The sequence below is a fragment of the Hydra vulgaris genome, chromosome 13 (assembly GCF_038396675.1).
Source record: "Hydra vulgaris chromosome 13, alternate assembly HydraT2T_AEP".
Classification (NCBI taxonomy): Eukaryota; Metazoa; Cnidaria; class Hydrozoa; order Anthoathecata; family Hydridae; genus Hydra; species Hydra vulgaris.
The window spans coordinates 32,515,816-32,542,177 of record NC_088932.1 but is presented as its reverse complement, the minus strand read 5'-3'; the positions used below and the strand labels follow the sequence as shown (position 1 = coordinate 32,542,177).

The following is a 26,362-nucleotide window of genomic DNA, read 5'->3' as shown; positions in this document are numbered from 1 at the left end:
CCACCAATATTATTAATTTGCACAAAAAAAATTTAAAACCAAATTATTTTGCACAAAAAAAAGTTTTTAACAAGGAAAAAAAAGTTGTTAACAAGGAAATTCAATTAGGAAGCTGAACATGGAAAGTCTGTAATTTTTTCAAAAACTAATAAAGTTTTGTTTCAAAATGTCAAAACAAAGTTATTATGATCTTTTTAATTCATTGCATTCACCTCCTGGAGGGAGAGGCAACTACACCTCCTAAAGGGAGGGGCAACTACAATCTAGGAGCTTCATTTTTTTAAATTGTTTTTACTCTCTCAATCTTTATCTCTGAAAGTCTTGATGAAATGAAAAAATTAAAAAGACCTCCGCAGGTAAGGGGCAATAGTACCATGGAGCAAAAGTGAAATTGAACTTGGAACCACTACACTGCTAATGCATTGATGAAAATTATTAAGTATTAAAAGTATATAGTTATTAAATTATTTATCATCTTTTAATAAAAAAACATAAAGCATTTCCAAAAAAAGAAACTTATTTATAATATCAGTCTAATATTTTTTTTAAATCACTTTTTTTACCATTTTAAAACATTACACTTTTATTAATCCATATGCTTTAGGTTTAAAAAATATATATGCAATTTTTTTTAAAGAATAACAGAAGTAGTCTGTTAGTTCAAGACACGCAACTTTTAAACTTTTTAAATCTAATTTTTTTTTATTGCAATCTCTAATTTCGAAATTTATTTTTCTGAATTGTACTTTACACCATTATTTAGTAAACAAGTTTATCTAAGGCAAAGTTGTTCAACAGGTCAAGGTCAGGAGAGTTTAATAGCCAATGTTTTTTTCTCAACAACATCTGTAAATTGTCTTTATGTCATTTTATTTTTAAAAAGGTGATAATTGTGAACAGTTGCATCATCTTTCTGAAATATCTTGTAAATATTTGGTAAAAATTTGTTACCAAATATTTGGTTGCCAAATCGTTGAGCAACTGACAAAGCTTTTTTGACATAAACTTTGTGGTTTACTGTTCCTTTTTGTAAGATGACCAATAGCATTTTTCCTTCCTAACATACACCTAGTCACACTGCAACTTTTGTGGAAATATATATATATACCAACTTTTTTACCTGCTTTAATATATATATATATATATATATATATATATATATATATATATATATATATATAATATATATATATATATATATATATATATATATATATATATATATATATATATATATATATATATATATATATATCACCTTTAATATATGTATACCTCCTTTTTCTGCTTTAAACCACAATTTATAGCCCAGGTTTTCTTGTTTTGTGCATTTCATAGGCTATTCATGTCAAATATCTTTTCATCAAAAAATAAATTTCCTTTGTAAAGAAAAAATTAAAATAAAAAAACTGATTTCAAAAATATTTAAAAAAATGATTAAAAAAAAACGAACACTTTTTTTTGGATTTGGACCTTTTCATAAATTAAGCATTTGCTTGGTTTTGTTATTGTTATTATGGTTTAGTTTCATTATAGAACATTATTAGGGAGTAACAAGAAGTTTGTTTGTTTTTCTCTCATCCATTCATCTTCATTTATACATGTCTATACCTACTAATATAATGGATTTTGTTCTCATTTTTAACCTGAAACTGCATAAAATGCCTCTACATCTTCCATTATCTTTCTTTTTTTGCATTTTTTGGTTTTCTCTAACTTTACATAAAAATTATACTAAAAGACACAAAAATGAACAATTATTAGCTCAAAGATATGATACCTATAGACTAATAGATGGAGATATTTGTCTACCTCTCTTGCAATCTTAGTAAATGATATTTTTTTTAAAACAAGCTTAGCTAGATATATATATACAAATGTTGCTGGATGTAAATTTAACACTCCAATTGTTGTTGGAATTTTTATCAAAGTGTAGTCCACATATTTTTGAAATAAAGTTCTTCTAGTTTTTTCATGGATTCTAGATACATGTTTTCACATAAAAAAAAATTGCATGATGGGGACTATAAGAAGATATAGCTCCCCACAATTTTCATATGCACTGCTAATTTTTTTTTTGTTTCACAAGTCTTTCCTGATTTATTTTGATCTTAAATGATTTATCAAATTATCAAAATGATATATATAGGGATATGGGGATTCTTTCGCAGCTTTCTTTATAACTGACATAGCATTTTCTGCAGTCTGGACAGGTTTCTTTATTATCCTTAATAAAAAGTTTATATCTACTTATGTTTACTTACTTTACCAGGCTTGTACACTGTCTTATGTGTATATTTTTATGTCATCTGTAACACATTTTCTCCTAGTTTTCCTACTTTTAACTCTTCTTTTTCCTGCTGTAACAGCTAGCTCTCTTCATGCTGATACCCAATTATCTTTTTACTTTAGATGCCCAAACAATCTCATTTTTTCCTGGTGCAGTCTATCAGATACACTCACTATTCTCAATCTCTAAGTTCGTTGCTATTTTTGGATGTCATTACCCTACGTTGGCCATGTTTTTACAATTATATTTTATGACACTCTGGATGTCTGTGATGTATAACTTTTTTTTAATCTATGAAGATGCACCTCTTGCTGTTAAAAATGGAGATAATTTACTAAACTTGGCCAACAATGCCCTTGATGCCCTTTCTGCTCCACTAGCTGATTCAATTGTATCTCTGAGATAAAAAAACATGCAAATCTCTCTACTTATTTATTTTAATGTCTTTTTTGACTCAAATGCAACAAACTTAAGACCACCTTGTATAATATAGTGGGTTTAAACAATTTTTTACTGATTTTTGATTCGCTATACCATAGAAAGCATGCCTCTATATTATCATTTTGTAATAAAAGTTTTCATTGGAGTATTCTCACAATGCATTGCTAAATTGATGTGCCCCCTGCCACAACAACTCATGATATATTTAATTTATATATATATATATATATATATATATATATATATATATATATATATATATATATATATATATATATATATATATATATATATAAATGGCATGTAACAAATTGAACTGCCCATTTTTTGGTTGTTTAATAAAATTATCTGTAAACTTATGAAGTTTTCAAGAAATATTTTAATGAAAATTATAAACTAGCCTTAAAATTAAACAACAAGTCAATTATGTCTTCTTATGTTTCAAATAGTGCCATACAACAAGTTAAATCTATGTTTGACAAAGCTTCCATATCAAAATGAATAAAAAAAGATTAAATAAATAAATGTAGAGAGATGTGTATTTGCATGTTTTTTTATTTTTTATTTCAAGAGATACAATTGAATCACCTAGTGGAGCAAAAAGAGAATGGTTGGCCAAGTTTAGTAAATTATCTCTATTTTTAATAGCAAGAAGTGCATCATTATAGCTTAAAGAAAATTTATACACTATAGTTATCAGAGTGTCTGATCTATGATTGAAAAAACAGAGAAGACAAAAATTTTGAAAACAAAAGACAGACAATTTTGTATTACCATTTGGTATTGGTAAAATTAGAAGTGTTGGCATAAAATAAAAACAAAAAAAGATTTATACAAAGACACATCATCAATAAAGAATTAGAAGAATTTAAGCTAACTAAGTCATTATGGCATATGCACATTACAATCAAAAATACTTCTCTGGCTAGCGATTACTATAGATTATCAGACAAAGCAACGAATGCTTCAAATATTTTGAAAGATTTTGTATTTTGATGGGAAGAAGGAAAAAACGCTAGCAGTTGAAAAACTTGAATCAAAAGAGTTTCCACAACCCTTAAAAGAGTAAAAACACTCAATTTTGCAAGAATCAGGTTCCCCTTACCTGCCTGAAGGATTGGCACTTTAAAGAATTGGGATTCCTGCCTTTGTTTCAAACATTAGATGGAGAAATAGCAGGTTCAAAATTGTTTCGTGGTTGAATTGGCACAAAGCACAAATAAGTTTGTGAAATTACAAGTGGCAAATTTGTTGATGCTGATTGTGAAATTCCAAATTAACCTCAAAATTTTAATCAAAGATCAGCAGTTCTTGTTGAATATAATTTCTGCTATCAAATTAGGCAGTTGTTCTGATATTTGTGAATCTTTATCAATTTCACACTGAAGCAGGCAACAGTTAGAGTTTTATGATTATATTTAAGCTTTAAAACCTCAACAGAGGAGCACAAAATATTAGTTTCTTTTCTTTTAAAATTATATTTCCCTATATGGTTTTTACAAGTAAATACTTTAAAAAAGAAAAGAAAAATGTATTTGAAGTGATAAAAATGCCAAAATCCTGCCAAATGGTTTAGTGAAAGTAATAAAACCAATAATTGAGAAACTTTTTTTCCATGTCCATAAAACTTGCTTTTTGCAATGGTAATAGTTCTAAAATCTAATTTTTTTGTTGTTAGTTTAAAACCTAATTACCTGATATAAACAAAAAAAGTTCATATCAGGGAATTAGACTTTAGAAGACTTATAAAGAAAAAAAGCCTAGTTTCTCAAAGAAAGTTTATTAGAGGTTTTCAACCACCCAAAACTCTTGGAGAATTGTTTTTTTTATTATTTTTAGGTACCCTAAAGGCAACTTTTTTTCTGTATAGCGAATCAAAATTCAGTAGAAAAAAATTAGGCTCACCCTTATTTATAATATTAGGTTTGTTGGGAACCCGTTGCTTACAATCTGCACAAACAATAGAGATTACTCCAACTTCTTCTCTACACATTTCACATAATTGCTTTCCATTATTTTTTACTTGTTCATTTTTGACTTTACAATTTATCCTAATTATGTTTATTCATTTTGCTTTTACTCTTTTATTTTTCCAACACTGAAATTTTAGTTCTTCTTCTGTCTCCGCATTCAAGCATAAATCATCACAATCAAGTATAAATCATCTGCATAGAACAGTTTCCATGGTAAAGGCACAAAAAACTGTTTTGGGAAAATATCCATACAAAAATACATTAATTCTGTCAAAAGCTTTTTAAAGGTCCCATTTCTTGACTTGCCATACAAAAAAGCTTGTATATAGTATAATATATTGTATATATACAAGTATATAGCATGTTGTATCTTGTGCTTAGCCAAGTAACCAGATTTTTTCATTATGGTGTTTTTTCTAAATTATATAAATTTTAATTTGCATTTCACCATGATGATGATTTTTTGTGTTTCTGAGGTCATATATATATACACACACACATATATATATATATATATATATATATATATATATATATATATATAAATATATATATATATATATATAGAGAGAGAGAGAGAGAGAGAGAGAGAGAGAGAGAGAGAGAGAGAGAGAGAGAGAGAGACGGGCAATACTGCAAGAAAGAGAAAAAAGAAAGGCAAAAAAGTTATGAAAACAAATACTAAACTTCATAAATCTTTTTTAAACTATTTAAAAATATTTTAAGCAAAATAGTTATTAAAAAAAAATCTTTTTATCATACTATGGCATGGTTTTAAAGTTGTAAGGGTTGTTTAAACGTGTTTTGACACTTATTTACAGTCCTGTTGTGTTGCATTAAAAATCGTATTGTATATCCATAATTGAGAACTTTGATAACGTTATAGTGCTTTTTTTTAACATAATATACATGGTTGTTAATAATCATTTATACTATTTTACTTGCATCATTGATTTATTGTTTTATTTGTTGTTTTTAAGCATTGGAGTTTTCGTTGCGACCGTCACAACAAGAAAAACATAAAAATGCTTTTAAAACTTCAAGTAAAAATTATGAAACTCAGCATATAGCATTAAATGTGTATATAGCATCAAAATGTGTTAAATACACTCACCAAATGATTTTTTTTAACCATGCTGTTTGCTACATTAAGTCTGACAAAGTCGTTTTGTTCAGAAGTAGGAAAAAGTAAGCATTACAACCGTCACGCTATGTAGAGTGAATTTTTGAAAAAAGTTCAATACTTTAATGCTGTAACTTTTACATACTAAATTATATGATAGAATCTCACATTCCTGGAAAGTTTTAAGTCATTTCCATTTTTGGTTTTTTTTTAAAAGCTCAAAGAGTGTCAAATGTAACAATGGTCACTCTTGCGGAATTGCCCATATATATTTATTTTGTTTGGTTTAATACTTACAAACAATTGTGTATTTTTATTGTTCTTTGTGTAAACAAACAAACGCATGGCATGCATGTCGCAATGCACGTTTCTTTTTATAAACATGATATTTTGAATATAATCTATGCTTTGCATAAATATCACTAGCTTAGATTAAAAAAATATTTTACAACAAGAGATCTACTTAAAGATTTTTATAAGATGATAAGAATAATGCATATGAAACTTTACCATACATATAGAAATTTATTTTACAATGACTTCCCAACGCAGTGTATTTTTTCAAAAAACGTGTTTAAAATGCTGAATAAGCAAACTAAATAATATGCTTTTTTTTTTAGCATATTGTTTTTAACAAAATTTACTCTCACCTATCTAATTGTAAGCAAGAGTTAAATAGCTAAGAAGGTTCGATAATAAAAATTCATCGATTGGGTTGTTGTTATTCTAGGGTTAGGTGAAGATTCGAGCTTTTTTTAATCATTTTTCCGCTGTTTTTTCATCAGACAATAGCCAATACTAAATACTCCATCAAACAATAGCCAATACTAAGTACCAGTACTCCAAGTAAGAAAGGGCGGGGTGACCTTAAAGTATAAATATATATAGCAATGATAAGATGGTATTTTGAAATTTCTGAAAACCACCCCGTTATGTTTTTTTCCCTTTTCCGCCTAAAAAGTAAAAGGTAAAATAAAATTTTTTTTATTAAATTATTATATTACCTAATAATGTAATTAAAAGCTTATTCTTCCAATAATTATTTAGTTTTTCCATTTGTTTTAAAAATCAATACGTTTTACATTCTAATACTTTTATATATATATTTTTATTACTTGCCTCTCTAAACTAAGAAATTAGTTAAATATGACAACAATATTCCATACAAAGACGAATAAAAGATTTATAGAGGTGGAAAATAAAATAAGGAGTAATGACAAAAAATAAAGTGGCAAGCATGATAAAAAAAGGCAATCTTATAAGATGTTGATTTTGTAAAGAACTGTATATATCATTTTATTATTGCCACTCGAGGAAGCCACTACAGTCAAGGAGACTACTTTTCTTTTTTTTTTTAACTGTGATTATAATCTTCTTGCAATGCTTTAATTTTGAAACATGAACCTTAAAAGACAAGATCGCTTCCTGGAGAAACAAGTTGAGTGTAGTACAACCAGGGACGTAATGGGTTCGAACTCGGAATTTCTTGCTTACAAGGTAGCCCTCTATCATTATACCACTAACGCACTGGTAGTGGTTTATATTATTCATATACATTAATAATATAAATTTAAACTACTTTAACAATTGCATCTCTTATGCAACAGTGAAAGTTTGAATGAATAAAAAAACAATTTTAAAAAGGAAATTTACTTGTTCAAACAATCGATGGATAGTATTTTTTATATTCATTTTCCAACTGATTCAGGATAAGAATTTATTGTCTAGTTCATTCATTCATTCATTCGTCAGCTCTCGAAAGTTAAAACTAGAATAATTGGCAGGAGTTGAAACTAATTGAATAGGCAAATTAAATAATTTAAAAAAGTTCATTTTCACTTGAGATTCTAAGATTCAAAGTCTAATAAAAACTCCTCTCTGGCTATCATGCTGTTATCATATTTTTTTAATGATTTTTTGAGTCATTTTGGAAAATCTTTTTTTTTCAAATTCAAGTAAAATTTTTTATCTTTAGAACAAGGCTACGCAAAGTGGTCAAAAATTATTTGCTGATTTAACAGAATACAAATAATTTATTAGCCTTTTTTTTGAGTATGAAGACAGTTATTTTACTAAAAAAAATATTGTTTATAACAAATATTTCCTATTGATATAAAAATCCTAATTTTGACAAATTTTAGGCTAAAAACGAAAATAATCAAATCAAATTCAGCAGCACTCGATAATGTTTTTTTCTATTTTTTTTTTGCTGCTCCACAAGGTTCCTTTCATTCCATTTGGTAATAGGAATGTTCAGGACAAATTTTGGTTAGTTTGGAACATATTTAGAGGTAGCAACCAAAAGAACAATTTTTATTTTAAGTTCGTGACAGGGTTCTCGCTACGTAAAAACTGATTAAAATTGTGTATAGCAAGTACAATTTTATTCATGTATTATTTTATTAATCTATTGGTTTTAAGTAAGCGGTGTATGAACTAAGACCAATAATTTTTAGGAATTAAGTATGTAATTGCTTTTTGTCGATTGGCGATTATTAGACCATCGATGAATTCATAAACAGTATTAATATTTGTGTTAAATAATTTAAAGCTGTTTTAATGAATTACAGTACTTAACAAAATTTCTGTGATAATTTTTTTATATCATAGATAACAATGACGCAGCCTATGACCAGAAGTTCACCACAAGTTTGGCTGATTGGCAAGTGTGAAGAGGAAATTCTTGGTTCTGGATTGCCAACAAATGGTGCAGTCTTGAAAAATTTTATGTTCCATCACATTGGAAATGGACTAACAATTGCTAGAAGTTCAAAACTGGCTATGGATGCGACTTTAAAAATTTGGGCGAAGGCTAGGATTCCTACACAATGTATTGACTCTGGAATGCAGAAACTTTGCAAATTATACAATAAATACTGCTTGTTGAAGAAACATCGATTAACGCAGAAAGATGGTTGCTGGTTCAATGAGGAACAGTTCAAAGGTGATCTTGAAGAACTGTTTGATATCTCCTGCAAGGATGCCATGCTACTCATGACCAATGAAGAGGACAAGCAGTTCTTGCAAATGCAACGCGAAGATCCCTCAAGTGCCAGCATGGCTGGAATTGAGTCATTAGCCAACAAAGAGTCCCATAAAAGAAGCAGAATTTCACTAGAAGCTGCTAGATTGGAGAAAGTTCTATCACAGCAGGCTGCAGTCCCATCTACAACTACATCAACACGGTAGTGGTTTAGTGGTAGAGTGCTCGCTTCATGAGCGAGAGGTTCTGAGTTGGATCCCCTCCACATCCCTGGTAGTACCACGCTCAACTTGTTTTTCTGCACAGGGACCTTGTTCGTCAAGGTTTGTGTTTTGGAGTTGTAGAGTTGAAAGAGGGTTATAACCACAATTAAATAGCCTCCTCGTCTGTAGTAGCCTTCTGGGCCTTGGGGAGGAGAATTCAAAAAAAATAAAATCTCTTGTTCAACTTGATTCAGACAGCTCCTCCTCGTCTTCTTCTGATTCTGATGATAATTTTGTCATCCCATCAACATCAACCAATTCTACACCAGCTTCAATAAACTTAAAGAAATCCATCATCACAAATGAAGTGGCATCTACACTTGACCGAGTCAACCTTCCTGATCGAGGTGCCATGTTTGTTGGTGGGGCAGTGGCACAAGCGCTCTGTGTGGAGATAGATGATGTGGTTTTGTCTCGTAGTACCATTAAATGTGCTCGTATGGTCACATGGAAGGCAGTAGCAACTGCACAACAGGCATCATTCTCAGCCAACACGGATTATCCGTTACTACTTCATTGGGATGGAAAATTGCTTCCAGACATTACCAGCAACAGCAAAGAACTTGTAGATCAAATAGCCACTCTTGTTTCAGGGAAAGAAAAGCAGCAAAGTGCCACGTCCAATCCCAAAGATTGGACGTGGCACTGGCGAAGAACAGTGTAATGCCTGCTTACGTACATTAGAAGACTGGCAACTCAAACCATTGATTCAAGGATTGGTCTTTGATACAACAGCTTCCAACACAGGATTGAACATTAGTGCCTGCACCCTACTTGAAAGAGCTCTGGAAAAGGAATTTGTATGGATTGCTTGTCGCCTTTACGTGTTTGAGGTCGTGCTCGCCAATGTGTTCTCTGCTGTTCTTGGACCATCCAGTGGACCTGAAATAGGCCTGTTTAAACAATTTCAAACTATGTGGCCATTCATCAACCAGGATGATTTTAAGTCTGCACCTGACATCCTCTTTGAAGGTATGCCCATTGGTCTTTGAGCAGATATGATATCATTTTTCAGGGACGCGATACATGCAGAACTTCCCCGTGATGACTACAAGGAGCTACTACAGCTATGTTATGTTTTCCTTGGAGGCAAAGGCACATTTAGTTTTTGTGCATCCGGAGCAATGCATCATGCCAGATGGATGGCTAAAGTGATCTATTCTATCAAGATTTTTCTAGTTAAAGATCAGGTCAAACTGCAAAAGAGATAGCTGGAATCGAGTCCAGTGCACTTTTTGTATCACTGGTCTATGCCCGCTATTGGCATGAAGCTCCTCTTGCATCAAGAGCTCATTTCAATAATATGAATCTCTTAATTCTACTACACAAGTACCCAAATATCAAAGTCAGAGAGTCTGCTATCAAGGCATTTGGTCGGCACTTGTGGTATTTTTTGGAGACACTTGTTGCTCTCGCTCTTTTTGATGAACCCGTTGATGATACTAAAGGTTCTATGGTTGTCAACTTTTTTCTGCCACCAAATGCAAATGCACACAAACGTCTGGACTTCAAAGATTTTGACTGTCGTGCACCATTGCAGACATTCATCACTAGTCGTTCTTTGAATATCTTCAATCTTCTAGCAATAAATGGAAAGGAAGAAGCAAGAACCTTCTTGTCAAAGCATCCGACCAACTGGGCTTCTGACACAACCTTCCAATCAATGCTGGCTAGTGTAAAAGTTCTAAAGGTTGTAAATGATTGTGCAGAAAGTGGGGTTGCACTCATTCAATCTTTTAATTCTTCCTTGACAAAGGATGAAACTCAGAAACAGTATCTATTGCAACTAGTGCCCAGCCATTGGAAAAAGTTTCCTGTTCCAACGAAAGCGGCTCTTATGTTTCACTGAGAACACTTCTAGGCTTTTAAGAAACTATTGTTTAATATTGTTTCATGATTATATTATTAAGCTAAAGCTTGTTTTTAAAGTTTGGTTAGTCTTAAGAAACATTAAAGTATAATAGAACAACAATTTATACAATCAGAAATCAGTAAGTAAAATTTCGTGAATTTTCGATATTGAATTCAAAAAGTCTTATAAAGTTGCTACCTCTAAATATTACTTAATTTTATTCAAATTTTGGAATTAAATCAGTAATAACATATGGAATAAGGAGAGCCTTGTGGAGGATTGCATTTTTAAACTTTATGTTTTTGGACCGCCCTAATATATATAAATATATATATATATATATATATATATATATATATATATATATATATATATATATATATATATATATACAGATATTTTTACACACAAAGCCTTGTATATGAGTTATCATTAATGAATACTGAAATAGTTATATGCAGGAGCCTCATTACATGAAACAATATATAGTTTTCTCATAGGTAAATTTGCATTCTATTGATATAGGGTTATTATGGTGCTTGACAGTAACACAACTGGAATCGGAAATTTGACATTTCAACACTATTTAGACAGTGAAAAAAATGTTTTGTTGACAAATTTTTCATCTTACAATACTTCATACACTTCTCTACTAGCAGATGAGTAAGTAAAAATGTTATTATTTTCGGCTATATTTGTTATGCAAAATTTAAGTTTTAAATAAATTCCTTTTTAACAGATATTCTATCGAGTTCATTGAAAATAGTGGGACTAAACTTGAAATTAAAGTAAAGATATTGTTTGATAAATGTTTTGACATATATAACATTTTTGTCATTTCTTTATAAAGTTCTTATTATTTTTATTTTGGTTTTTTATTACATTTTTAAATTTTATTCAACAATTTAGCTCCCAAGCATAGGAAAGTTCGGTACTTTTGGTGCATACACAGTTTTGCTTAAAAGACCAAAGAATCAATTGTATTCAAAGACTGTGAGCTTTTTTTTGTTTTGTTTTTTACTTTGTTTCAATTTCTGTAAAGTTTAATTAGTCATTATTTTAAATAATTTTTTAAAATAAATTAATTGCAGTTAGTTGCTGAAATCTACCAAGATAGAGCACCTACCACTGTACATAGAATAATGCAATTACCACAATATGTTATTTTAACAGCTGCTGAAATAATGTTTAGTGTCACAGGGTTAGAGTTTGCATACTCACAGGTAGGTTTCCTTTTTCTATTTATTTACTTGACTTTAAAAGGTGGTTTATCCATTTATTGCTTTAGAAAAGTGTGGCCCCAAATGACATTTAGCATTTTGTATAAAATACAAATAAATAAAAAACTTGTAATATATAATAGTTAATTTTTTAATTATCTTAAATAATTACTTTTTTTTTAAATTACTTTTTTGTACTTGTCTTAAATCTGTATTATGGGTGTTTACTAATCTTCTATAAATGGTTTGAAGGTTTAAGTATGAAGGTTTAAGAATAAAAACAGATTTTATTACTTTAGAAATTTTTTAAAGAGTTATGACTATTAGAAAGTATAGAAAAATAATAGTAGTATAGAAAAATAATAGTAGTATAGAAAAGGAACAACACAGGTCTAAGAGTGGAACCTTGTGTTATCCTAGAATTTGGAAATTTCAATACTGCAGTTAAAAAATCTTGGCTCAATAATTTTAAAAACTTTCCCAAATACACCGTATGAAGCTTATAACTGTGGTCAAGCTTTTACCTCACTGCTTCTACATGATGAATGAACTTTTTTGTTATAATTATTGTTATAATTGCTCTATCCATATTGATTGTCAGAGAGTTTCTAATATCTTTTGAGACTTTAGATATTAGCGGTTTGTTAATTAGAAAAATAGTTAGAGGGGCCTGAATGATCTTTAGTGTTTTTAAAAATTGGACCCATAGGTGTCATTTTCCTGCAAAAAAGTAAACAAGATTCAGTTAAATAGCTAACACTAAAGAGAGGAAACAGCTTAGAGACTAAAAGAGAGAGATTTGACAAGAATGTTGTCTGGACCACAAGCTGAAGGAAAGTTTAAGTGAGTGTTAACTACAGTTAAAAACAGCAGTGGCTTGAATGTTTAACCAGTGGATTAACTGTTTCTTTAGGAAGGAAGTGATCCTGAATTTAATATTCAAGAGATGAATTGCAGGAAAAATTATTTACATATTGTCCTACCTTATCCTTACAAGAAGCAATAAGATCAGACAAAGCATGAATAAATGGATACACTTTTTTTTGTTAATGGCATTGTTAAAGATCTGTTTAAAATCTCTATGACCTAATTCTTGAGATTAAATACAAATATTGAACCGTTATCTTTTGTGTTGCATTAATTTAATGCAAAAAAGCTGAAATAAATGGTTTTCTCTATCAAAAAGATGTAGATTTTTGTTGTTGTTATTGTCTAGAAGAGAAAAGCTCCAATAGAACCTCCACTGGTGTTTCTGTTGCTTTTTATTTTTCTCTTTTCTCAATGTAAATGTTTATTCCAAGAAATATATTTTTTACAAGTAATTTCTAGGTAATTGGTTTTTTTTCAATTAACTTATTTGAGAATAATAGTGTCATTGATACTTTTTTGCAACAATTTTTTGCAATGATAAAAAGCTCTTTGTTTTAATAGAGCTGCATTTATGGAAAAGATAAAAGAAATGATTAAAATTAAAAATAGCAACTACAAAATATAAAGAAAACTACGGATTAAGTCTTGGCTTGAAATTATTGAGAAGAAATATGCCTGAATCCAGAAAAAGATCAGAAAGAGTGCTTGGAAAGAACGAAGGTGAGAATAAATAAAATGGTGAGTGAGCAATTCAAACTTGATTTTACATCTAGTAAATAAAAAGAAGACTTATAAGATTCTTGTAAAATTACTTCAAAGAAAGATTTGTAAAGGATGCTTTTGCTCACAAGCAGTTAACTTTGGTGTTACATGACTGTTGAGTGTAAAAACAATAAATTGCATGACTGTTGAGTTTAAAAACAATAAATTGCATGACTGTTGAGTGTAAAAACAATAAATTGCATGTAATTGAACAATATAAGGCATGCCAATTTGTAACACAATCTGTTCTACATCTATATGTTAAAAGGGAACACCATTATTAAATACTACATCAAATACTTTTTAAAACCTGTTATACTTGAAAGAAGTCACCACAGACTCAAAGTTTATCAATTATTAGTTGAAAAAATATTTTAACTGATATTAAGATAGCACTTCATTGCAACTTAAAAAGTAATAGTAAAATAAATGAAACTGAAAGCTATTTTGCCATGAGTAAGGAAGATAATTTACTCAAGTAAAATACACATTTCTTATATTTAAGAGAAAATTTAAATAAATATAGGTTCTTAAAAAAAAAAGGAAATCTAAACCAAAAAAAGTCCATGGCTTGGTTTTTTTTCAAAGATTTTTTTCAACCCTGATTAAGGGTGACTAAGCTAACGCAAAAAAATATATATAATTTCTGGTAAAGTAGCAGATTCTGCAAAAGAAAAGCGAATATGAACCAATTTATCTCAAATTTTAAACTTTTCCCAATGGCCAGATTTGATTTATTTTAACAACACATTATGCAGGTTGAAAATATTTAGCAATTTTTAGCTAGCCATGGATAAAAGCAAACATAAAAGCGGTTGTCTTGAGAAGTAGAAAACGATTTTTAATATGAATAACTCAAAAATATGTCATAGTACAAAAACATTTCACAAAAATACCTTATACTTGGTGGGGTAAAATAATAATAAAAAAAGAACACCAGCATAACCTAATTCACTGACTTACTTTTGGCAGTTAAATTAAGGTTTTTTAAGCCTAATTATATTTAATATTTATATTAAATGATTTATATTAACACTAATCACTAAGATGCAATATTTACTAATAATATTTACAATAATTTTCTTAGATTTATATTATCACTTAGATGCAATTTTACTTTTTACTTTAAGTAGTCTCTAACCTTAAGAAAGATCATCACAATCACACAAAAAACAAAGATCACCACGATCTGACCAGATTTTTTCAAAACTACTCAAATATGTTTGCTCCAAGGTTGCTGAAACTTTAATCTTCCTTTTAGCCAGGTTGTCCAAGTAACCAGGTAACCAGATAGTCCTAGTCATTTATGCTTTATTATGAAATTTTTCCAATATAACATCTATCCCCAAAACACTTAACACAAACAACATGTCGGACTTTTGATCCATTCTTAAAGCATAGATCTACAAAACAATGGAAAATGTTGTTGCCGAATTCCCATCATTTTTTTTTTTTTTTTTTGTTATTCACCTCCTCAAGGCCAATAAAGCCACTACAGATGAGGAGGCTACTTAATAGTGGTTATAACCCTCTCTCGACACTATAACTCCGAAACACGAACCTTGACGAACAAGGCCGCTGCGCGGAGAAACAAGTTGAACGCGGTACTACCAGGGGCGTGGTGGGGATCGAACTCAGAACCTCTTGCTTATGAAGTGAGCGCTTTACCACTACACCACTACCGCATGATATATTCCGCATTTACTATATTCTTAGAAAATAAAAAACATTATTACCTTTAAAATTTAGTTAATTGGTATTTTAAAAACAAATGTCATTTTTAAATGAATATAAGCATATACTAAATCACTAAAAATAACAAACCTGACACTCACATTTTACAAATTGATACTGTAAAAGAAATATTTAGAGTATCAATTTGACAATCTAAAAAAAAAAACTATCAAATTCTCTAAAGAACCAGAATATTTTACCTCATAAAATGCCTAGTATTAAACTTCATGTAAAAATAAATTCTGACCAGCGGCAGTGTATTTAGTCTTTTCAGCTCATTGCTTTGTCAAAATACTCAAATTATTAGGTTTTCAAAAGAAGTACAAGCGTGAAGCATAGGATTTAGTAATTTATTCCACTCTACATTGATGCACTATTCTACACTACAGTGATATATACACTTTACGGTGATACAACACTCTTTTGTACACAAATGAGTACAAAATGCAGCAAGCATAGTTAAGAACACTAAAATCAAATCATCAGTTAATAATTTATGCGCTCAAAATCATAATTTTTAAACTTTAAGGCAGGAGAATTGAAATAAAGACTTTTATAACTTAATTAGAAATTAGAAAATGAAGACAAGAATTGTTGCAAAATGTAACAGATACAAAAGCAATCATGTTAAAGCTAATTTGCTTATGTTTTTATTTTTATTATTCTCTGTATTAAAATTTTCAGGAAATCGTGTTCAAGCCTTACTTTATTTTGGCTCCATGAACAATCAATAACTATTTTCTTTTGACTGTATAAATAAATGAAACATACATGAAAAAATTATCATAAAGAAAATATATTTATAAAATAATCAACAATTTCTTTGATTTATTTAAGTTTTTTCATTTAAAAAACATTCCAGTTAATAGAAGAATAAAATTTTGTTTATAGTCACCTGCTAGTATGAAGTCTGTTATTCAGGCATTTTGGATCGTTACATCAGCATTCGGAGATTTGATTGTTGTCATACTATCAGTTGCAAAGCCTGTAAATGGAGTGGTAAGTTTTGAGAATTTTTTTTATACAAATGTTAATTGAGTTATAAATATTTTAATTGATTTTTCTTCTGGACTTGTTTAAAAGTTTGTACATAAATATAATTAACATATATATAAATAACAATACTTTAACTAATGAAATTAATAACAGAAATTTATAAAGTGAAAGTTCAACCCTTACTCAACCCTTAAACTGCAAAATGCAAGCCAAGAGAAACAAGTTTGCTGTGTATAAGAACAAGTTGAGCTTGTTATTACCAGGGGCATGATGATGATAGAACTTGTATCTTCTCACTTAAGAGGCGAGCGCATTACCACTACACCATTAGTGCATTTTATTCTAGATCACAATTGTATATTTTTCTAATTTCATTTAACAATATGTCATACAGTAATTTAGAAAACTTATTAACAGATAGATAGTTAAACCCAAATGCTCTTGAATAAGATGTTGCTTCAGGTTTAATATAAGGCTTATTAAATTTTTAATAGTTAAATGGTTTTGAGTATTTTTTAAAACATATTTTCTAATAAATTTTAAAAAATAGTATATTTTCTATATGTTATCATGACAACTATATTTACTTCTTGAGTTTTTTCTTATTTTATAATTTATAAAATAAGAAAAAGAGCATTTTATTTTATAATTTACGTTTTGTTAAAAAGCTGATATTCTCTAGGATGTTACTAAAAATAAAATAGCTTGGCTACAATAATACGCGGTTTTCCATATTCTTGAAAGTTGTAACACAAAAAATTTTTGAGTAAACAAACATCAAAAATAGTACATTTTATGAAGGAGTCAAGTTATCTTTCGAATAAAAGATCTTTTTTTAAACTAAAATAATTTTGTTGAATTTACGACTTTTTGAGTTTTAACTTTTATCATTCTTACTTTAATTTTAATAAGTAGTTATTGATGCAAGGCATATCATTGTGTTGTAAAAAGTTGCTCAAATGGAAGTTATAAACTTATGAAATGGAAATATGAAATATGCACAGAACATAAATGTAAAAAAAGAGAAATTGGATGTAATTGTGCATCAATTGGAAATTTGGATCAAACTTGTTAACCTCCTAAAAAGTGCTCCTGGAACAAGTGATTTTTTTCTGTCTAAAGAGAGATGCCCAAGGATGCTCGTGCATCTTTCTTTAGACAGAAAATGATTTTCCCACTGAAAAACTTAGATACGATTCAAGACATAAAGTTGCACTTTTGTGCCTCTAAATAGTACATTAAACACTGACTCAAACGTAAACTCCACTACATACTGTAATACCATATTATGTTGATAAATATTGAGACAATTTCTAATTCCTTATTACTTAGTGTCAACTTTGGTACAAAAAAAACATTCCCTTAATTATTGAACCAGTAGTAGTAGTAGTAGTAGTAGTAGTAGTAGTAGTAGTAGTAGTAGTAGTAGTAGTAGTAGTAGTAGTAGTAGTAGTAGTAGTAGTAGTAGTAGTAGTAGTAGTAGTAGTAGTAGTAGTAGTAGTAGGAGTAGTAGTAGTAGTAGGAGTAGTAGTAGTAGGAGTAATAGTAGTAGGAGTAGTAGTAGTAGTAGTAGTAGTAGTAGTAGTAGTAGTAGTAGTAGTAGTAGTAGTAGTAGTAGTAGTAGGAGTAGTAGTAGTAGGAGTAGTAGTAGTAGGAGTAGTAGTAGTAGTAGTAGGAGTAGTAGTAGGAGTAAGTAGTAGTAGGAGTAGTAGTAGTAGTAGGAGTAGTTGATGAAAATGAAAATGAAAATTATATTAATCCACTTTCTAATCTTAATAAGTTTTCTCAAGCTCAATTTTTTTAATACATAACTTGAAAAAAACAAATATTGACAAATTTCAAAAATTAATTCATTTCAAAGTACAGATTTTTTTCAACCCTGATTCATTTTCAAAACAGAAATTTACAAATTCAGGTAAATATAATTAAAAATAAAGTCAAAAATAATCTCCAAACCAAAGTCAACAAATAGTTATTAAAAACTGATGAGAAGTGTAACTTCTACTCAAGCATTCCTTCCATGAAAGTTTTGAACATTCTCCATGACCTTATAAAACCAATTTTACAAAACACCAAAAAAATATGGTAGATACAGAAAATTATGTTCACAAGATGAATTTTTACCTGTTCTGTTGAAATCATGCCTTGGATCGTGAAGCAATGACATAGTTAATAGATTTAATGTTTTTCTTGGTACTGTTTCAAAAATGTTTAAATCTTGGATAAGAGAACTGTTAAGTACAACATGGTCTGAATACTAGCACCAAAATACAACTAAGTTCTTTGTATCAATTACCTCTAGTTTTTTCATAAATTTTGTTTCAGAGGCATATACTGAAAAAATGTCAGATAAGGCGATAACATTGGATTTTGGCTACCTCACTAAATTTCCTCCTTACCATCAATTATGGCTGATAAAAGTTTTAATATTGCTAGTTAGTTTGCTGCTTGTAGGATTACCTTTATTTCCCCACCTGGCAAACAAGGAACTTCTCAAATAATACCTGAAGAAGTAGTAAAAACAAGTAATATTGCTAAACTTGGAAATCTCATTTAGCAGATAATTAGAAGAATGAAAACTTTCCAAATAATCTGACAAGAATTTCCTATATCACTTCTTGACAGTCTAAGTGACATCATCATAATTTGTACAGCATTTTTGAATTTTAAATGATTTATTATGAAATAGTACTACTTTATGATAAACATAATTTAATCGTTGCTTTAAAGTATATGTATATATATATATATATATATATATATATATATATATATATATATATATGTATGTATATATATATATATATATATATATATATATATATATATATATATGTATGTATATATATATATATATATATATATATATATATATATATATATATATATATATACATATACATATACATATACATATATAGTTTATGTATATACATACACACATACATACATATATACATGTATATATATATATATATATCTATATATATATATATATATATATATATATATATATATATATATATATATATATATATATATATATATATATATATATATATATATATAATCAAAGCTTGTACTTGATTTTTTTTTTTTTAAAACTTGTACTTATAGTTTTGTTATTCAGCGACAATATAGTTAGTGACTATTTTGGAAAATTGAAAAGTGTTATTCAAGGATATTTGTAATTATATTTTTGTTTTATAAAACAATAATAAGTGGTTTTATATATTACAACAAAAAACTGTCATTATTTTTGTTACAGTTTTGGTTTACGCCTAATTTAATAGAATCTTTTTATATCCTGTTGCTCCTGATCTTTTATTAGTGTTATAACTATTGGTAATATCCTGGCTCTAATTTGCAGGTTGGGAAGGCTATTGAAGGCCTGAAAGCAAAGTTGTATACTTATATCTTGAGTTGCTGTCTTCTTCTTGCTGACTACATATCTTTCATTTTTATTCAGGATATTCTGTATCCAGAAAAAAATATCCTGAATCGGATAGAATATCCTAGCATATTTGATGCCAGCTCTGACTGTATATGTATCATTGCAGTAATTTGTTAAGTTGTTCTTTTTTTAGTTATTTAGGTCCTTCCAGAAGTTCTAACGGTCTTATCACAGAGCACTGAGGAACAACACATAACCAGGTAGTTCAAACCTCATTCTTTACCAATGAATTGGTAGGTAATGAGGCGTGAACTTCCTTGTTAAATTCTATCCAAATTATCTTAAATTTGGTCCAAACGTAAATTTTTTACATACTGGTAGAAAAGACTTTAATCCTATTACACTAAATAGATTAAATCAATATATTGTGTTTGCAGAACTAAAATCGTTATTATTACTCATTTTAATTAGATGTTTTGCATCTGTTTTACAGCGATATTTGGTTTTTTTACTCGAAATTTTTTGTTCTGTATATTCTTGTATATATATTTTTTATAACAAAAGTTGAGTTTCGAAAACCGTGTATTAACTTTAAATACGCAAATCACGTAATAAATTTTTACTTCAGTTTGTATCGTTTTGCTTCTTTATTGCTTCTCATTGGGCATAATAGTGTCTTAGACGTTTAAAAAACGTATTAATATATTTTAATACGTTTTTGAGACGCCTAAACATGTCTTGTGACCACTATGTTGCATCCATTTTAACGTAACCCCTTCTTAATTTTTGTAAATTATAAAATAAAAGCTATGAAAAAAATGTAGATAAAAATGTATTGTTAAGGACAGGGTTTTAGATGGCGTAACCTTTTTCATGGTATACGACTTATTTTTATTACCATGATAATAAAAAAGTAGTGATGTCAAATCAAAAACAATAAACGTTTTCTACCTTTAAAACCATTTAACATTTTTCATAAAAAAACTTCCTTTAAAGAAGACTAATGTTATCTTTAATGTCTTAAAATAAATCGGGTTAAGCATCTTTCTTACATGCAAATTGTAAAATAATTTTGAATTTGAATTAACAATAAAATATTACCAGAATATTACCTACTTTACTACCAAATGTATTTCAGTCAAAAAGTTCAGTGGTCTACCGTGAGAAAGGTTATGCCATCTAATACCCTGTTTAATCTGACTAAAAAACATTTTGAAAATGTTAACAATATTGCGAGGTATAACTAATACCTCGGGGTGTACCGGATTGGTAATTTGGAATTCCGTCCGATTTTTCAAATCAAGTTAATGAAATAGGATATATATATATATATATATATATATATATATATATATATATATATATATATATATATATATATATATATATATATATATATAATAGTTAGATTCAAATTTTTCCTTTCCTCCATCAACATTTGCCTCGCTGGTTTATAAGCCGAGGCATTGTCTGTTATCACTTGGATAACATTCTTTTCTCTAACTTTCTCAACAACTTTATCAAGCAATCTAAAAAGCAACTTTGCATCTTTTACTTGATCCAATGCATCGATTGACTTTAAGAAGTAAGTATCATTCGGGTTATTAACTGAAAAATTTATCAATGTACACCTCTCTGTGTCAGTCCAACCGTCAGACATACTACAACCGGTCTTAATCCATGAAGGTTTCGCTTCATCAACAATGGGAGAAATAGCATTTTTCTCTTCTTTTAGAATCCACGTTCGCTCATGTATAGTTGGGGGTTTAAATCCCCTTCCAAATCCACATACATCATTCATCGTGGCCCAATATGAAGGGCTTGTTGCTACAATGAACGGTATTGAATTCTCATAAATCTCCAATAGACCTGCAAATCCGTCTTTTTTCGTTTTTCTTCCAATTCTTCAAAGTAACTTGGGGCATTTGATAACCCGTGCAACATTCGGCACTCTTGCTACCAATATTTGCTTGTATAAAGAAATTAATGGGTCCATTAACTTGTTTGTTTAACATTACTGCACTTGAGCCTATTGGTGCTTTTTGTAATTGTGGATCGCCTTCAGTAGCAATGGCTCTTGCATTCCCACATGACAAACCTCCTCCATTTCTTCAAATGCTTTTCTTTTACCCTCGGCCTTTTTCAACATAAACGACGTCATTTCTTATTGAACCTTAATGGGAACTTGTGGACAATCTGCAACATTCTTATGAGTCTTTGCAAGATGCTCCTTTAGCCTTTTAATTCCACCAGTGATCTTCTTCTAGCAAAAGTTGCACTCAACATATATATAAGTTTTGCTTTCCTGCAACCTAATTGAAGGAAATTCAACACAATACTTCCAACCAGGATCAGTCCTCTCACTTATTTTTGACGACTTTGCCTTATCTTAAAAGTTGAAAATTTATAAAATAGTAATTGCAGTTCAGTGCACTTAAAAATTTTAAGTATAGTTATGTATATTAGTACTTGAAAAGAAGCACTATATAAATCATTTTTTAATATAAATTAATTTTTTTCAACTTTGTTGTATAAGCATTTTTTTTTTTTTTTGAACAAACTAATTATCAACAATAACGTAAACACTTTTATTTTTAAGGATAAAGAAATGTTTCTATACGCCGGTGTGATGGTTGTCGTCGCCATTATTTTTGCACTCATGTCATGCTTCTATTATACGTATTCAGATTTCAGTGGGAATAAAACAGAAGTTAATCCATTAGATGCACTTGAAGAAGATGAACTTGAATTAAAAAAATCTGTCTCATCGACCCATTTATGAAATAAATGAGTTATCATATATATTAATTGTAGTATATATTAATTTATATAAATATATATTAGTCATAGTATATATTAATTGTAGTAAAGAAGACTTGTCAAATTTTTAAATATCTTTTTTTAAATAGTAAACAAAATAGCTTTAGAAAAAAAAAAAATTTTAATTTTTTTATTAAAAAATTTATTATCGGAATCTTTATATGCTTATTATTTCAACATTAAATTCTTAATGTTCTTATAATTATTGGACTTAACTAATATCAAAATAGAGATCTAATGGGAATAAAATGTTGAATCCATTCCCTTTAATCTAATGGGGATAGATATTTGGAAATTATAAGGAATTTTTTGTTTTTATAGATATAATTTACATATTCATTTAAGCAAATACATTAGTAACAAAAAATTTAATAAATTTCCTCTTTTTCCTCTTCTTTGTTTTTTTATTAAAATCAATTATCTTTTACTGCGGAAAGATTTACGTAGGTAAGTAGTAGTAACCACTTTGGTAAATGATAGTAACCAGTTTCAGTTTTTTCATAACTATAACTTTTATGTCACTTTTTCTTTCACTTTTCTTAGTGTTTTTAACTGCAAAAAATTATAACTTGTAATTAAGTACAATAAACAAAATTTATTATATATCGATTACAGGAAAAAGGACCTCAAACGCTTGGTGTTTTTTAAATCCTGGTCAAGATAAAATATTTGGGCAGCCACTTAGTTTTTACTTTTAAGAGTTGACAAAGTACTCTTAGAAGGCGAAAAAGATTACATTTTTTGGGATATCATTTTTATATGTCTTTTGATAAATATTTAGGATATACTTTTTTCTAATCAGTACCTGATTGTTTTTGCAACCTTTATTTCAATTTATTTAGTGCCTAAATAACTTTTGCAACATATATTAGTAATATATGTTTTTTAAATGTGATTTAAACAAAGTTATTTTTCCGAACTTGTGCACAACATGAAATTGAAAATAAAAACTTGAAAATTTCAGGGTGTGCTCTTTAACAATTATTTAAGGGACAGTAGCAGAATCACAGAAAACTCATGAGAATATTTTAAGTTTTAAACAATTATCTTAGATAAAAAATGGATTTTTTCTTTTTGCTTTAACTGCTTAGATCTGCCATTTTAATAGAAAAATTTTTATCGAAAATTTCCAGGCCAGTAAAAACGTTCTGTAGTGAACATTGTAGTGCTTGTTCTTCCAAGGTGACAAGTAAGATGTTCGCTATGACGAGAACAAATAATTTATTTTCTCTGCTATTTGCTAAAAATAATCTCAACCCATAAACCCTTCTTTGTCATATATTTTAATTGATTACCTTCCATTCTAAACCTGAAAAACACATAAAACTTTTGTGTCTTGCATATGAAACGTAAATTGAAACACTGTAAGTTCAGTTTATATAATTTGTATAAATCAAAGATATAAAATTACAAACACATTTATTTTTGATATTTTATTTATCAAAATGTTACTTTTTACTTAACTGTCCCTAAGGATGATTTTTATAAAAGTAATAAAAAAATATTTGTAATGTATTTAAATAAAAAGAAAATTACAAAATAAAAATAAAGTAGAAAGTCCTTTCTTAAATATATGGTTTAAATCATTTAATTTTTTAATTAGAATTTAAACATTTACAAATTACTTACACCTTAAAAAGTGATTATACTTGTTTGATTTTATTCTTTTTTCATTGGAAACTGTTGGAACCCCTTTAGTTAAGTAAGTATTAAGATCGAGAAAGCCTTGTTCTTCTTTTTCATCATTTTTTTTTCATTCATTTTATTTAAGAAACTAAAGTAAGTTTTTTAAAAAATGCATTTACCAAATTGGTTGACTTTTGTCAACCAAATTACACTGCCCGGCAAAAGTTTCTGGTCACTTAAAGCTTTAATAGTTTTTTACGTTTTGATTATTTTTAGATTAAAATTTTAGAAAATGTCAAAGAAATGTAATTTATTACTAGAAACGCGTATATATATATATATATATATACTAGCATGAGTTACCCGGCGTTGCCCGGGCCAATATTTAAACTGGCTTACCTGATATCTGTACACAAAAATGGGCCCAAAAATGGGCCTAAAAAATCGGCCCAAAAAATGGTCCCCCCTGACCCCGGGGTCAGGGGGGCCCATTTTTGGGCCCCCTTGACCCCGGGGATCGGGGTACGGGGTCAAAACCCAGCTAAGAACCTTCTCCCCCTCGAGGACTACCCCCATGCCAAATTTCATCGAGATCGGTCCGGCGGTTTGGATTTCTATAGAGAACAAACAAACAAACACACACACACATTGCCTTTTATATATATAGAAGATATATATATATATATATATATATATATATATATATATATATATATATATATATATATATATAATATATATATATATATATATATATATATATACAGGGCCGGTTTTAGCACTACCAGCGCCCTGGGCGAGATTTCTACGGCGCCCCTAGCTCAATTTAACCCCAATCAAAAAAAAGGCAAAGGGTAAAATAACCAATTAGTTTCGCCCCTTTATTTTCGGCGCCCTGGGCCATCGCCCAACCAGGCCCTACCCTAACGCCGCCACTATATATATATATATATATATATATATATATATATATATATATATATATATATATATATATATATATATATATATATATATGTATATATATATATATATATATATATATATAGTTTATAATATATTTATAATAAATAAAATATACATAATACATTTCATATACTAAGTTTTATTTTATTTTATTTTGATTCACTCCCAACAAGACTGCAAGCAACCACTATTAAGTTAGAAGATACTGGAAAAAATTAATAGAGTTATAAAGCAAGGAAATGGTTGACTTAAAAAAGTTAAAGGTTGCATGAGTCAGGAAAACATGAAGATGGGAGAGAGTTTCAAAGGGTTGAAGTGCGGGGAAAAAAACTAGACTAATGAAAGTTTTGTGAGCATGCAGGGACAGATACAGTAAAAGAATGAGACTTAGATAAATGATGAGTCAAGCGAGAATGAGTTTTAATTGATGGAATTAGAGATGACTCCTTTGAGCAGTGATGTACTGCATCAAAATAAAACATATTTGCCTAATTACTAGTATATTTTATTTTAATGCAGTACATCACTGCTTAAATGCGGTACATCACTGCTTTAATGCAGTACATCACTGCTGAAAGGAGCTATCATTTAAAACTAATTAAACTAGTTAATTTTGTTGTAATTATTATTGCTGTAAATATTATTAAATAGTAAATATTATTAAACAGTAACTAAATTCAGGAACTGATAATAATAACACTCTTACGAATAAGAACTATGGTGACAGTATTTGTAAAAATAACTTTAAAATCATGAACGTGAGAAAATCAAGTTTTTATCTTAAATTATATAACACCTTCTTTATGATATGTTAAAAACCACTAGTAACATAAGATTAACAATTTTCATTGTCATTTTTTTTTTATTTGAATAGCTTATTTTGATTGCTCGTAATTTTTTTATTTGTTTTATTAGTGCTTGTACTGTATTGCATTTGAACTCTTACAACACGTTGACAATCTCGTGCAATAGATTGTTATTTATATATAATATTTCATTTACCACTATATAAAAAATGAAAAAAAAAGGTTTTATCTAAATTAAATATA

At 28.8% G+C, this 26,362-nt stretch overlaps 1 protein-coding gene across 2 annotated transcripts in view; it reads left to right on the top strand.

Moving 5' to 3' along the window:
- The window catches only part of LOC100198280 (solute carrier family 15 member 2), a 74,574-nt gene extending 51,734 nt beyond the window's left edge, over positions 1–22,840 (top strand). For both annotated transcript variants that reach the window (XM_065815219.1, XM_065815220.1), the window contains exons 19-24: positions 11,451–11,588; positions 11,665–11,713; positions 11,835–11,918; positions 12,017–12,148; positions 16,403–16,510; positions 22,501–22,840. In XM_065815219.1, the coding sequence (XP_065671291.1) occupies positions 11,451–11,588; positions 11,665–11,713; positions 11,835–11,918; positions 12,017–12,148; positions 16,403–16,510; positions 22,501–22,683 (694 nt within the window). In that variant the 3' untranslated portion in view covers positions 22,684–22,840. The remainder of the gene's footprint in view (positions 1–11,450; positions 11,589–11,664; positions 11,714–11,834; positions 11,919–12,016; positions 12,149–16,402; positions 16,511–22,500) is intronic.
- The last annotated feature ends 3,522 nt before the right edge of the window (positions 22,841–26,362 follow it).